The sequence below is a fragment of the Gadus macrocephalus genome, chromosome 7 (genome assembly GCF_031168955.1).
Source record: "Gadus macrocephalus chromosome 7, ASM3116895v1".
In the NCBI taxonomy this organism is placed as follows: Eukaryota; Metazoa; Chordata; class Actinopteri; order Gadiformes; family Gadidae; genus Gadus; species Gadus macrocephalus.
Genome location: NC_082388.1, coordinates 15,915,704 through 15,930,078, shown reverse-complemented (window position 1 = coordinate 15,930,078; position 14,375 = coordinate 15,915,704). Strand labels below are relative to the sequence as shown.

General features: G+C 45.9%; 1 protein-coding gene and 1 long non-coding RNA gene across 2 annotated transcripts in view; one reads left to right on the top strand and one right to left on the bottom strand.

The window, feature by feature from the left end:
- Window positions 1-1,878: 1,878 nt before the first annotated feature.
- Window positions 1,879-14,375, bottom strand: part of mtus2a (microtubule associated tumor suppressor candidate 2a) — a 43,079-nt gene continuing 30,582 nt past the window's right edge. Inside the window, exons 6-16 of the mRNA XM_060056889.1 lie at window positions 14,004-14,102; window positions 10,407-10,594; window positions 9,572-9,697; window positions 8,442-8,508; window positions 6,902-7,116; window positions 6,313-6,418; window positions 6,002-6,075; window positions 5,447-5,545; window positions 4,788-4,907; window positions 4,339-4,436; window positions 1,879-3,814 (exon numbers count right to left, since the gene is read on the bottom strand). Coding sequence (XP_059912872.1) covers window positions 3,319-3,814; window positions 4,339-4,436; window positions 4,788-4,907; window positions 5,447-5,545; window positions 6,002-6,075; window positions 6,313-6,418; window positions 6,902-7,116; window positions 8,442-8,508; window positions 9,572-9,697; window positions 10,407-10,594; window positions 14,004-14,102 — 1,688 coding nt within the window. The 3' untranslated portion in view covers window positions 1,879-3,318. The remainder of the gene's footprint in view (window positions 3,815-4,338; window positions 4,437-4,787; window positions 4,908-5,446; window positions 5,546-6,001; window positions 6,076-6,312; window positions 6,419-6,901; window positions 7,117-8,441; window positions 8,509-9,571; window positions 9,698-10,406; window positions 10,595-14,003; window positions 14,103-14,375) is intronic.
- On the top strand, window positions 3,900-4,752 carry LOC132461672 (uncharacterized). Its single transcript, XR_009526657.1, has 2 exons — window positions 3,900-4,017; window positions 4,074-4,752. It is a non-coding gene; the product is annotated as an uncharacterized LOC132461672 (long non-coding RNA).

Genomic DNA, 14,375 nt, shown 5'->3' with positions numbered 1-14,375 from the left:
CATGAGCAGGAGAGAATTTTATTCATTCTTAATACTGTATTGTTTCTAAAAAGTGCAAATAAAGGCATCGACATACCTACAAGTCATATTTAGGGAGAGAGGGGAAATGAGAGAGAGAGGGAAAGAGAGGGAGGGACAGAGAGGGAGGGGAGGAGAGAAAAGGAAAGGAAGTGACAGAGATACTGAGTCTGTATCTCTCCATCTCTGTAGATGGAGATGGAGAGAGAGCGAGCACAGGAAAAAGTACAAAAGATGAACATGCTTCTTCAACTACATCATCGGTTCTCTATAACTCACATAGCAAATGTAATTAGCCTACACACAAGTTTACAATCAGAAGTTCAACCCACAGTTATTTATCAGTAAACTCACCAGCCCCTTCTGCCTGACCAGACAACATGGTGGATTACAGATCTTTTAAACGCCAGCCAAGCGAGTCAACGGCACAATATAATATACAAATCAAAATCAACATTCCACCATCTGTTCATTAAACATACCAGCCATGCCAGGAGGGAACTCAACCAAACGCTACATGTTGGAAGCAGACTCGGCTACATATATGGAGTATCAACGCAGTTACTGGATTCTAAAGGACATGAAACGCTGTCATACATTTTCTCGGACATTGGTTTGATGGTCAGGTGACAGATGTCCACAGGACAAATCAACGGTGGCGGTTCGTGGTTCAGACGGCATAGAAGTCTGTGTGATAGTTACACACTTGGTCTATATTGAGATGTGTCTTTCGTCTTTATCGTGTTATGATTATTATTTTATTTATTATCATTTTTATCATGGAGCACAAGTGGTTCTCCAGAAGTGATCTTATTGGAGCAGGAACTATAGGTTCTATGGTAACCATGTTTATTGACTCAATGCATCCACAACAAAGTGGGATTCTGAACATCGCAAATCACAGTCTGCACCATGTCGTATTACTATTATTATATGTCATCAAATACATTCTTGTAAGTGTCACTGCACAGAGCCCAGACACAATTAAAACATGTGTGTACTTGACATTCTTTCGTCCGATAGTATTTCAAATGATGCCAGTAAAAAATTAAATAGAATAATTAGGACATTGGCTTGATCAACTCGCGACTTAAAGAGCAAGTGATCCTCATTCCTTAATGTTCGTGGGTTTGCGTGCACGCATTCAGGCCTACATGAATTGTGTATGTCTTTACACTTGTATATGTCTATGCATTTGTTTGTTTGTGTGTGTGTGTGTGTGTGTGTGTGTGTGTGTGTGTGTGTGTGTGTGTGTGTGTGTGTGTGTGTGTGTGTGTGTGTGTGTGTGTGTGTGTGTGTGTGTGGTCTTGGGCAGGGCCGGCGCTGGCCGTTTCGGAGCCCTAGGCGACTCGAAATCAACTTGCGCCCTGGACAGGTCTTGCGAGCGGGGGGGGGGGGGGGGGGGGCGGGTGCTACGCTGACGGTTTTGGGCCGCCCTGACAATTGCTCCCGCGCCCCCTCGCTTTTCTGCGTTGTTCCGAGGAGTCCAGATAAAAAGACAAAACGGAATACTGGACAGCGCTTTGCTTTGGACAGAATTAGCGGTCAAAGCTGGGATAATAACACATTAGCCGTCGCTAATGTGCCAAAATAGACTTAAAACCTGTTTCCAGGCTAACGAATTGTACTGTCTCGTTAATCCAGTATTCTGTATTTACACTATACGTATACATTGTAAAATGTGTTAAATTAAGTACTATATGAATAAGCAAAATTTAGAAAAGAATTCCCTGAACAGAATTGTTGCTCATTTCAGAATTGAGAGTCCTAATATTGAGTAGCAAAACTTTAAAAGATACTATTTCAGGAAAGATCAAACAAAAGTCCATTCAGTAAACAAAGGGAAGCATGTAGAAAAAGTGCTTCTTTGCATTTGTTGCTCATTCGTTTATATTGAGGTTGATAAAGGTTTGAAAAATGTATTTAGTCATTATTAAAGTGGCCATGGTGACCTAGACAGCTAATGAAGAAACTTTTATCCTTAAACATAAAAACGATCCAAGGACAGAAAAGTATCCAACATTGCTGGAAATGAACGCATTTCCCCTAGCTTAATGGACTTCCTCTTCTCTCATGTCCAACATCATAACCCTATACAATGTGATTTATATCAACCTGTACCCCACCCCCCCTCCTCCCACCAACTCTATAGCTTAATACGCTTGATATCGAGACAAATCACAGACACTTTTACAACACAACACGTTCTAGTACATGCTTAAGTCCCAAATAAACGTGTAACAATAATAAACAGTATAAATACTACATTATAAAACAAACAACATCAACGTTGGATAAACGGCAGCTGGAACAGACTCTGAGTTTTCCAGAGGCTGTGTTGAGCTACACATCAACCACTACACCTTCCTTGTTGAGGTCAAATACAAAATGGCGGACAGAAGTTTGCGCAGGTTGCCCTGAGGGGTTGACTGGAAAATGATGCTGTAGGAAGACCTGGCAGGTTTAAAACATAGTTAAACACCAGAGATATGCCCATTGGTTGGGGTGACTGGGCCGCCCGTCGTGGTTATATTTGATGAAGGTACAAATACTTTAAAGTAACACAGTTAGTACAAACTGGCTTAGAAAGTTTGAATGCGCCTAAAGTAGGCTTCCAAGACACACCGCTCTGATTAGTAAAGTTGTACTTTTTGTTGTAAAGTTGTAAATAGTAAACATTGTGTGTGCACTAAAAATGAATCCTATTCTGCTGGTGACAGAGCAGAGACTGTGTGTAAGGCGCTTAGTTAGGGAGTCCTCCAGGAGACTAAAAACATTCTGTCTCTTAGTGGAACTGCGATAAATTCCGAAACAGTTTCCTATTTTTATTCTCTGGATGAGAAAGAATCGATCTACCCTGTTTATGTGATCCTGTTCGATCGAGAAGAAGTACCACAGATCACTGTTCTGTTTTGTTTCAGCGTAGGGGTCAACATGCCCATGCAAGCTAGCTCTCACTACAACCCATATTTACAGTCCCGTCTGTCCACTTGGCGCCTAGAAGGGGGCAACAGGGTGGCTGTCAGAACCGTTGGGACCTGGTCGCGGTCCAGGCCATTCTGTCCAAAGACGACCTCACTCCGTTCCCGTGATGTCACACCTGCTCTCTCGTCTTGCTCCAGTTACATCACCGATCACTGATATTAAATACATCTCCATCCATCAATAGATTGATCGATTGAGTACAATATGTGTATATGGTCAAGAGGTAATGGGGGAAGGACAGGGGAGGAAGACAAGATAACAAGGGAGCTTTGGGGGAGGCGGGGGGAGAGAGAGATAGTTAAGTATAGGGGAAGCTTATCTCTGAAGGGTGTTCAGAACAGCTGCTGGAGAACAGTGATTGGCTGAAGCTCTGTGAGTGGGCGTGGCCGGACCCGGGGAGTAATTCTGATTGGCTGCGGCCCTGTGAGTGGGCGTGGCCGGACCGGGGGAGTAATTGAGATTCCCCACGGCCCTGGTGTGAGTGGGCGTGGCCGGGCCCGGCGAGTAATTCTGATTGGCCGCGCGATGGGAGGGCGAGGCGTAGTACTGCGCGGGGTGCGCGGACTGCGGGCAGCCGTGACAGTGAGTGGGGGAGTCGCAGGAGGAGAGGAAGGGGGAGGAGACGAGGAAGGGGGAGGAGGGGGCGGGGGAGGTGGAGAAGGAGCGGTGGAGGGGGGAGGAGCCGGGCGACGCCAGCGGGCTGGTCTGCAGGCGCCACAGCAGCTCGTCGTTGTTGCGGCTCAGGCGCTTCTTCTCCGTGCTCTCCTTCTCCACCGTCTCGTGCAGGTTGGCGTTCTCCTCCGACAGCTGCCTGCGGACCCCCCAGCCCCACACCCGTCCGGTCACACCAGGAGCCATTTTACACCCTATTAAGGTGAGTTGACTGCTTTTATGTAATTGAGTTGACTGCTTTTATGTAGGATTCACTAAAAGTGTTAGGGGGGCTGATATGAATGCTTTGATGTAATCTACTGTGTTATTCTACTGTGCTGATGAGTACCTAGACAGAGAGAGGTTCTACTGTGGTCTACTGTGTTCTACTGTGCTGATGAGTGCCTGGACAGAGAGAGGTTCTACTGTGTTGTTCTACTGTGCTGATGAGTACCTAGACAGAGAGAGGTTCTATTGTGGTCTAGTGTGTTCTACTGTGCTGATGAGTGCCTGGACAGAGAGAGGTTCTACTGTGGTCTAGTGTGTTCTACTGTGCTGATGAGTGCCTGGACAGAGAGAGGTTCTACTGTGTTGTTCTACTTTGTTGATGAGTACGTGGACAGAGAGGGGTTCTACTCTGTTGTTCTACTGTGTGTTTGTACTGTGTTGATGAGTGATGAGTACCTGGACAGAGAGAGGTTGTTGTCGATGCGGGCCTTCAGGTCCTCGTTCTGCTGCTGCAGCACCTGCACCTTGTCCTCCAGGAACACGTTCTTCTGGGCCTGAAGCCCCACCAACACAACAAGAGCTGTCAGCCACCACAACTCAAGCTCCGGCTCACCGCTGACGTTTAACTCAGGAGCACAGAATAGGACAACATGGTATAAACACGGTTTGGTTGGAGACTTTTGGATCCAAGGGCTTGGGCTCATTAACCCCTGGGCGAGGCTCATGCTTTTAAGACACACCCATGGGGCGGGGCTAGTATTTTCAAGACACACCCTCATTTTGTAGCAACACTTGAGTCACTAGTTTTCGGTCAAGGACATTTGTATTTTAAGTATTTAATGAGGAGAAACAATACTTAAGCTGGAGCTTGACTGGATGAAGAAGGTAAGCCGTGGTGAACGTACCACCTTCTCCAGGTCAGAGATCTTCTGCTCCTGCTGGTGGATCTGCAGGTTCTTCATCTCCACCACCTCCTTCAGGCTCCGCAGGTCTTCCTCGATATGTTGATAAGGAGCCAAGGCCTCCTAACACACACACACACAGAATCACACACACACGCACGCACACGCGCACGCACACGCACACGCACACACACATCAACCTCATATGGTGACTATTTTGTGCAAAGAAAGCTAAAATCATATTTCAGACAATAAGGACCTAGGATCAAACCCAGAAGAGTGCCAGAGTGCTTTTCTAACCTAATGACCTCTGAATCATAGCGCCACGTGGACAAGATTAGACATCCAGTATGCATACAATTGGGACATACTACAGATGATGTCAATGATAAGCACACTTGAGGCGCCATCCACATATCTTCTGCTGGGCAGAGGATTGTGGGCAGAATAGCTGGCTTGCATACTGCGAAACGCATCTGGTACAACATCATGGTATTTTTGGCATAATGCATTTTCCATACTATGTATTGTGACATACTAAGTATTTTTCTGCCATGCTAAACAGTGTGGTAGTATGGGTACTGGAACTCTTGATTCTAATCCAAGAACCGGGATGGCTGCTCTGTGTATGAGGCCCATAGGAGTGCACCACAGCGTCTCACCACAATCTGCTCATCAGTGCTCCTTCTGAGGGCCTCCTCAAAGCGCTGGGCCTTCTCCCTCAGACTCTGGCTCTGGAAGGTCAGGGTGTCCACCTGGTCCTGTACACACACACACACACACACACACACACACACACACACACACACACACACACACACACACACACACACACACACACACACACACACACACACAATACCACGCGCACAACCACACACACAAACACACGTTACCACACGTACACACATACACACGTTACCATACACACACACACACACACACACACACACACACACACACACACACACACAATACCACGCGCACAACCACACACACAAACACACGTTACCACACGTACACACATACACACGTTACCACACACACACACACACACACACACACACACACACACACACACACACACACACACACACACACACACACACACACACACACACACACACACAAATATGATCACACTCATATGGGATTCATATTTTGTCTACATTGTTAAAGAAAGCACGACACAAATAAGATATTTCATGAAGCCATACCTGGAGAGACAGTCTGAGTATTTCAAAGTCTTGTTCTAACATCATCTTCTGCTGCTCGTGGGCTTTCCTCAGATCTACAGAAATATCGAGACAGATCACAGCCTTACTGCTTTGTAGAATGTCACTGTAACACATTTACTCGTATGACACTAAAACACGTACTACTGCGTACAATGTATATGTATATGCAACATTTGTGCTCTAATGAATTATGTGTGAGTGTGTGAGTTTACAATATGTATTCTCCAATGTAATTCAAGTGTATTTGCATGTATATAACGTATACTCTGATGGTCTGTGTGTCTGCATACCTTTTATTGTGTGGGCGTGCTCCTCGTGAAGCGTTGCCATGGTGACATTATGCATGTCACGCAGTTCCAGGGTGGCTGCCTGGTGATTAACGGTCATTTCCTCCATCTTGAGGGCACACACACACACACACACACACACACACACACACTCACACACACACACACACACACACACACACACACACACACACACACACACACACACACACACACACACACACACATCATGGCCTTTCAATCAGTTGGTTAAAATCCGAAGGTATTTTACAATATTTATACATAATGATAATAGTCGCTACATAACAACAATTAAAATAATATAGGTTCTATATGTAAAATATATTATATATTACTATTTATTAATTATCTTTTAGTTACTTTGATCCAAAGTAGTGAATCATTATGATAATTGTACGTCATTTACCAATGTCAGGGACAGCCACATCTTATTGGAGGCTATCAGTTAAACACACTGCGGTCAGACTCCGGGCCCTGTCCACTGGGAGTCAAACAAACAGCCCCACTACCAGTCCAGCCTGGTCAGTCCTATACCCACGATACATCCCCCCCTCCTGAACCATGGGTGCACCTGCTCCTGCTGCTGAGCGCGGAGCTCCTGCACCACGGACCGCTGCTCCTCCTTCAGGGTCTCCGTCTCCGCCGCGTGGCACCTCCTCAGGCCCAGCTCCACCGCCGCCAGCTCCTGCTCCTGCTGCCTCTGCACCTCCTGCAGCTCCCGCTCGAAGGCCACCTCCAACGCCGTCTTCTCGCACTGCAGCCGCTGCCAGCGAGCCCAGTTGCATGCTGGGTAGAGGAGATGTTTTTTCGTTTTTTTTCGGGGTGGAGACAATACAGATCCATCTTTATACGTTGAAGGTGCACCGTCACTCTCGGCTATAATCTAATACGAGAGACTACTGCTTCAGGGCAGCAGAGAGCATTTCTCTCTTATATTACAAAACAGCAGAGTATGACGGTTACCCTTTAACTTTGACATTTATTCATATTTATCATTTCTATACAAACATATATGCATGCAGTAGGCAGTACAGTTTTGGCCCAGTTGCATGCTGGTTAGGGAGAGGCAGAGTGAGCTTTGAATGCAACCAAGAGGAGATCTCCTGTATGTCTTACTGTAGGGTCACACCTAAACATACAGGTGTGCCTGGGGTTGCTCTGCCCGCTGGCTGCTGGCTGCCAGTCACCAATCAGTCAAGCAACGCTGCAGACGTCATGTTCGGTTGTACCCGATATCAAAGGTGTTGTAGAGCTCTCGGCAGCCCAGAAAGCATGATTAAATACACTATTTTCCTCATTCCTCTATTTGTTTTTCAGTAAGGAAATAATGTTTCAAAAGAATTGACCGCCGGCTATTGTAGACATAGAAACATATTCTAACTCTGGCACAATTCCTTGCATGTTTCCTCATACAAGGAATTTGACCCGGTTCTCCGCTACACAATGCACCAGAACAGGTTTGTGTTACCTTCCCGGTAGATGACAAACAGGTTGAACATAGCTCCGGGATACCAGGGACACGAACAGATTGTTTCTCCCCATGTTGGCTAGAAACTGGCACTGAAGCAAATAAAATCCAGCTCTGCGATTGGTTGCTGCTGCAGCGCCAACGCTGCTAATTTGCATTGAGTTACAATTACTGCAACTGCCCTCATCTGTCTGGGCGTGGTTATCACACAGCTCACTGCTGCCACAGTGACCACTGCTTCTTTCGGCCAGCTCTCATTGAAAATGAGTGGCTGCCAGACGCTTTCCCTGCTCATGAATCTTTTGGTATGACATCACAATCATGAATTGTGATGTAATGTAGTACATATATATATATATATATATATATATATATATATATAGATATATATACACATATATACATATATATATATATATATATATATAATGTGAACTGTATTTCAACACATAAAAGTATTGGATATATATATATAAAAACGAAATGTCCTCTCTGATATAGATCATAAACCGCATATGTCATGGCTCATGAAGTGTGCTGTAGCATTAAATCAGTCATTGGAATACAGTTGTCTGTAGCTGCTATGACTGAAACTAATTCGTTTCATGAAGACATCGCTGTCTCGTGACTTGGTTCTTCTTACCCAGTTCCTCTTTGATCCTCTGCACCTCCAAACAGAGTTCCTTTTCTTTCTCCTCTGCGTGGTCCGTCTGTAACACAAAACATGTACAACCTCAGGAGGAGATCATAGGGTGCTTCACTTTGCTCGTACGGGAGCTAATGTATTGATCCAGTCTATCGTTCATGTTCATTCATTTCACACAATTTCCAATGCTCGCCTCCTCTGGAAATCTCTGTGATGATCACTGGATGTACCTCACTCTTGCCAGCAGGGGGAGCCATACACTATATAAACAGGTCATCCTCTGCTGTTTGCTTTTGAGCACTGGTTAGGAAACCAAGCGCTCTGGTCGCCTGACCGTGGCAACTCTCCACCGCCAACGCAAGCATTGATCACATGTCACTTTGATCCCTTCACTGGGGAACCGGGTTATAATAACAAAAGCAAACATTATGCTAGCCTTGTATCAGAATGCTTATTAAGTTCAACTGTGTATTCTCTCTGGGTCGAGGTATTGATTTTGGACCCGGGGATAACATCAGATATATTCAAGCCTGCCGTTGAAAGGTCATGTTCGGCAGCCAGTGAGAATATGTTAGACCTGCCTGTGGTGTGAACGCAGGGAGCCATGGGTACGATGTGAGGGTGAGGGATGTGATGGTGAGTGAGGTGAGGTTGAGAGGGGTGAGATTTGAGGTTTACAGATGTGAGGGTGAGAGAGGTTAAGGGTAAGAGAGGTGAGGGTGAGCAATGTGAGGGTGAGAGATGTGAGGGTGAGAAATATGAGGGCAAGAGATATGAGGGTGAGCAATGTGAGGGTGAGAAATGTAAGGGCAAGAGATATGAGGGTGAGAGAGGTGAGGGTGAGAGTTGTGAGGCTGAGAGAGGTGAGGGTGAGAGTTGTGAGGGTGAGGGAGGTGAGGGTGAGGGTGAGAAATTAGAGGGTGAGAGATATTAGGATGAGAGAGGTGAGGGTGAGAGAGGTGAGGGTCAGAGAGGTGAGAGTGAGAGAGGTGAGGGTTAGCAATGAGAGGGTGAGAGAGGTGAGGGTCAGAGAGGTGAGAGTGAGAGAGGTGAGGGTTAGCAATGAGAGGGTGAGAGAGGTGAGGGTCAGAGAGGTGAGGGTGGGCAATGAGAGGGTGAGAGCATACCTTCAGGCAGTAGTGCTGTGTGGTGACGATGAAGGCCTGCAGCCCCAGGGTGGTCTTCTTCAACTCCTCCCTCAGAGCCGACAGCTGCCTCTCCTGCTGCTCATAGCGGCCCTGCAGCCTCTGGACCTGACAGCCCAGGGCAGTGGAGACACACTGTTAAAGTACAGTGTAACATAATGCAGTAGAGTACAGTGGAGACACACTGTTAAAGTACAGTGTAACATAATGCAGTAGAGTACAGTGGAGACACACTGTTAAAGTACAGTGTAACATAATGCAGTAGAGTACAGTGGAGACACACTGTTAAAGTACAGTGTAACATAATGCAGTAGAGTACAGTGGAGACACACTGTTAAAGTACAGTGTAACATAATGCAGTAGAGTACAGTGGAGACACACTGTTAAAGTACAGTGTAACATAATGCAGTAGAGTACAGTGGAGACACACTGTTAAAGTACAGTGTAACATAATGCAGTAGAGTACAGTGGAGACACACTGTTAAAGTACAGTATAACCTAATGCAGTACAGTAGAATATACAATATAATATTACAGTATAACATCATACACCTGAGTATCGTAGAGTTAATAATATTATATTCAAGTACAGTAGAGCATTATACAGTAGAGAACATTAGAGTACTACAGTATTATAGCAGAGTACAATAGAAAATAATGTTTGGATAAAAGTTAGGAAATAGATCAATTAAGGAGGTATTATCAAATCAGGATGAAAGGTCAAGGTAAGACTTAGAAAGCCATTATTGACCAATCAGAGCCCATTGCTAGTCTGGGACCTTTAGGGGTCATGGAGAGGGTATCCTGCCCCGCTCACCTCCTCCCTCTGCTCCTTCTTCTCCCTCTCCTCCACCTCCTTCTCCCTCTGCCTTCGCTGCGCCTCCTCCTTCTCTCGCTGCAGGTTCTCCTGCTGCTCCTGCTGGGGTCTGAAGGGGGCGACGCGGCGAGGGGAGCCGGGGGGCACCGACCCCCTGATGGCGGCCGCTGGGCGCTGGCGGGCCTGGACTGGAGAGCACAGAACCAGGGGGGGAGGGGGGGAGGGGGGGAGGGGGAGGGTCATCATTGCATTTTGGAAGTCTCATTTGCCAAGAAAATATCTATTGGATTTCTGAAGACTACTGTGTGTCTGCTGTCTATCTTCTTTTGATCTGCTGTACCACTACGGTATCTCCACTGTATCTCTGCTGTATCTCTGCTGTATCTCTGCTGTATGTTGCTGTATCTGAACTGTATATCTGAATATGGAACAGAGCTTCCTCCCGATGCTGTTAACTGATGAGCTTCCCTTGCAGGGGATTGGAGAGGTGACCTTTCCTAGCGCTGGAGAACACATGGACCTGACGGATGAGAGCTACCCAGAGAGGGTGAGCTCTGGGGGGGGTGGGGGGTAACTCCCAGGTGACTCCGCCTGGTGATGGACTTCCACGCCTCCTGGTCGCCCAGCACTGAACAGAACTTTATATTGGAGGCTGTTAGGTGTACGTACTGCAAAGATGATTTATAGGATTAATGACTGGGTGCAAAGTTACTTAAACCGTATTATTATCACTTCATTAGTATTACTTATCAAACCCTACTTGAACGGAGGTGTGTATGATGAAAATAATAATAAAGATAATAATGATAAATATAGCTGAAAACACTAATAACCGATTTCAAGCAGGCAGCTTCGCACAATTTTATCAAATAAAATAAATTAGGAAATGGTGAATTCAGTGAGACAACTGCTAGAGGTCACGTGAAGAGCCAAAGTCACAACTGGAACATTCCGCCAGCTTTCTCGATGTGTGAGCTGGTTCCTCCTATTAAGCTAAAGCTCCTCTACTGCTGGAAGTAGTCAACGATTGACGCTGATTATGTTTCAAGCAATCTCTTAGATCAGACTAGTGGAATTAGCTTCAGTGTAGTAGACCAGCCGATGACAGCAAGCTGCCCCAGAGTTAGCCAAGTTCCAACGGCGTTCAAGGACAGTGTGTCCGTCCACTGCTGGAAGTAGTAGACCATTGCTCAGTAGTATCCCGTAGACAGGCTGTTTCCTCAGACTATATTAGGTACCGGGTAGGATTAAACCCATTGACCTTCTGCCTTGCAGGCATGTGTTCTACTCTCAGAGCAATTGACGGATATGTGGGATATAATAACATGTTTAGAAGTGTGTCTTCTCCACGATTGGTTGTTTTTTCACTCACAGTTTTGATTTGAATGGCAAAATTGGGGTTCATGTAGGGTGAAGTTGATTCAGTAATACCATTTGACATAAAAAAAAAGAGACCAAAATAATTGATTTTTTTGACAAACAATATTAAGTACCTAGTGGGATGGAACCATGAACCTTCTTCCTTAAGGTGAGAGCCCTACTAACTGAAATATTAAAAAACATGTACACAGGGGATGAGATTGCTTGTTTTCCATTTTTTCCAATGAGCCATTTTGGAACCTGACAAACAAAAAATGTGCTGGTATAATCACACATATATATTTTTTTGTAATAAAAAGGAATGGAGTGAAAACCAATTTAGGTTCAACCTGAATGATATAGCCCAAACTACTGGTCACACACGCAAGCAGGCACGCACACACCCACACCCAGCCACAAATACACAAGCCCATGCGTTGCCTCTATGGGCCACCTTCAACTCATAAATGGTGCTCACTGAAGCGTACCAACGTCGAGTGGTTTCCATGACAACATGAGGCGGAGGGGCGGGGCGGGGAGAGCCAGGTAATGAGGGTTTTGGCTGCAGAGATTGGATGGTTGGAGGGTGGGTTGGGGGAGGGGTGGGTAACACAATACAAGAGGGCTGGGAGGCAAAAGCTGCAGGTACGATGGTGGAGAGGAGGCGGATGGAGGGATGGAGAGATGGAGGGCCTTTGGACCAGAGGATTGAAGAAAAAGAGATTCACTGAAGGTGACCCTCTTAGATTGGTTTGGTTTGGAATCAGAATCCATGAGGTGAATGGGGATGTAATGACACACACACACAGGCAAATGACGCACACAGACACATGTGCAAAGGTGCAGAAACTCACACACCTACATGCACACACTGTGAGTGTGTGTGAGTGTGTGTGTGTGTGTGTGTGTGTGTGTGTGTGTGTGTGTGTGTGTGTGTGTGTGTGTGTGTGTGTGTGTGTGTGTGTGGAGTGGGGGGTATGGGTTAAATTGAGGGATAAAGGAATAAAGGGAGGGGTGAAAGAATCTTTGCAAATGAAAGAGGATAGATTTCATTGTAGAGTCAGCCGATAGACAAGGTTACTCTCAGGGATGTAAGAGGCCAAAGTGCTGTGATCTTTACATTTCTGCAGATCAGGGAAACAAGACAAATTGGTCTTCTGCATGTGTCTACCACGTGGAGTGATACTACCATCCACACACCACTAGGGAGCAGCATCACGTTTACTAAGGGGGAACTGCTGAAAGTCCTGTTTCCCCTGCTGCTATTGTAGAGTCAGTAAAAAAGACACACGCTCCCCTCTCCACAGTCTCTAATCGAACCGCTCCACTTGCCTGCTCCTGCGGTTTTGGTTTCATCTTGTGTATTGCTGTCGGCCATCCTTCCCAGCTCAACCAATCAGTGTCTGTCGTTTAAAGCACATGACTGCAGCAGATACGGGGTGATGGTTTCCCAGGATGCTCTGCTCTGTTGCTACCCAAGGATGTTTACGGTGAGTCTCTTGCTGGCAGAGGCTTGTCAGCCTGGGGTGCTGTACGCTAAGCAGTGTCACACACACATGTCTCAAGCGTCCAATATCTAGCATGCTACTGCACTAGCACACTACTATACTGAGATTCTTTATGAGTTCAGTCATTGTGATCTCTAAACTAATGGTTTGAAAAGTACCCAGGGGAAGCTGATAAGAAAAGAGAAAGCTGATAAGAAAAGGGAGTTGGGAAGGATTTCAACCCGTCCCTGGAGAATGCCATGGCCATGAGAATGGACACCACTGTCAGAGGAGAGTTAAACATGCAGACAGCAGATGGAGCTGTCTATCAGAATACAGTCAAACAACACGATACAATCAGAAAGAGTATCCCATCCCATCCCAGGTTATAGAATCACTAGAGAAGGCGAGACTAACAGACGAGAGAGAGAGAGAGAGAGAGAGAGAGAGAGAGAGAGAGAGAGAGAGAGAGAGAGAGAGAGAGAGAGGTGTGTGAGAGAAAGCGAGAGCGATCGAGAAAGAGAGGTGTGTGAGAGAGAGTGAGAGAGAGAGTGCGAGAGCGAGAGCAAGAGAGAGAGAGAGAGAGAGAGAGAGAGAGAGAGAGAGAGAGAGAAAGAGAGAGAGAGAGAAAGAGAGGTGTGTGAGAGAGAGCGAGAACGATCGAGAAAGAGAGGTGTGTGAGAGAGAGCGAGAGAGCGAGAGCGAGAGAGCGAGAGCGAGAGCGAGAGAGAGGGTGTTATCATCGACTCACCTGGTGATTGGGGTTTGGGCGGGACCACAGCTAACCTCTTGGGAGACGAAGGAAGGGAGCGGGTGACCTCTGAACTCCACTGAAACTCCTTCCTGCCAACTGTCAATCAGATGAAGAAACGGCCAATCAATACAAAGCTCATCAGCAACATGAAATCAAGATAAAGAACAACAGTGAAATGATGACATGAATACCTTCATCAATACATATATTTATTTTATATATGTTAACACCTTGTGAACATATACAAATACAAATATATAGATACAGACATAATATAAAACATCGAAATTATCTTTATATCAAGTTTGAAGTGTGGGTGACTCAAACATCAAGAACCATGACCCAGATTAATAATCATATTTGATTTCC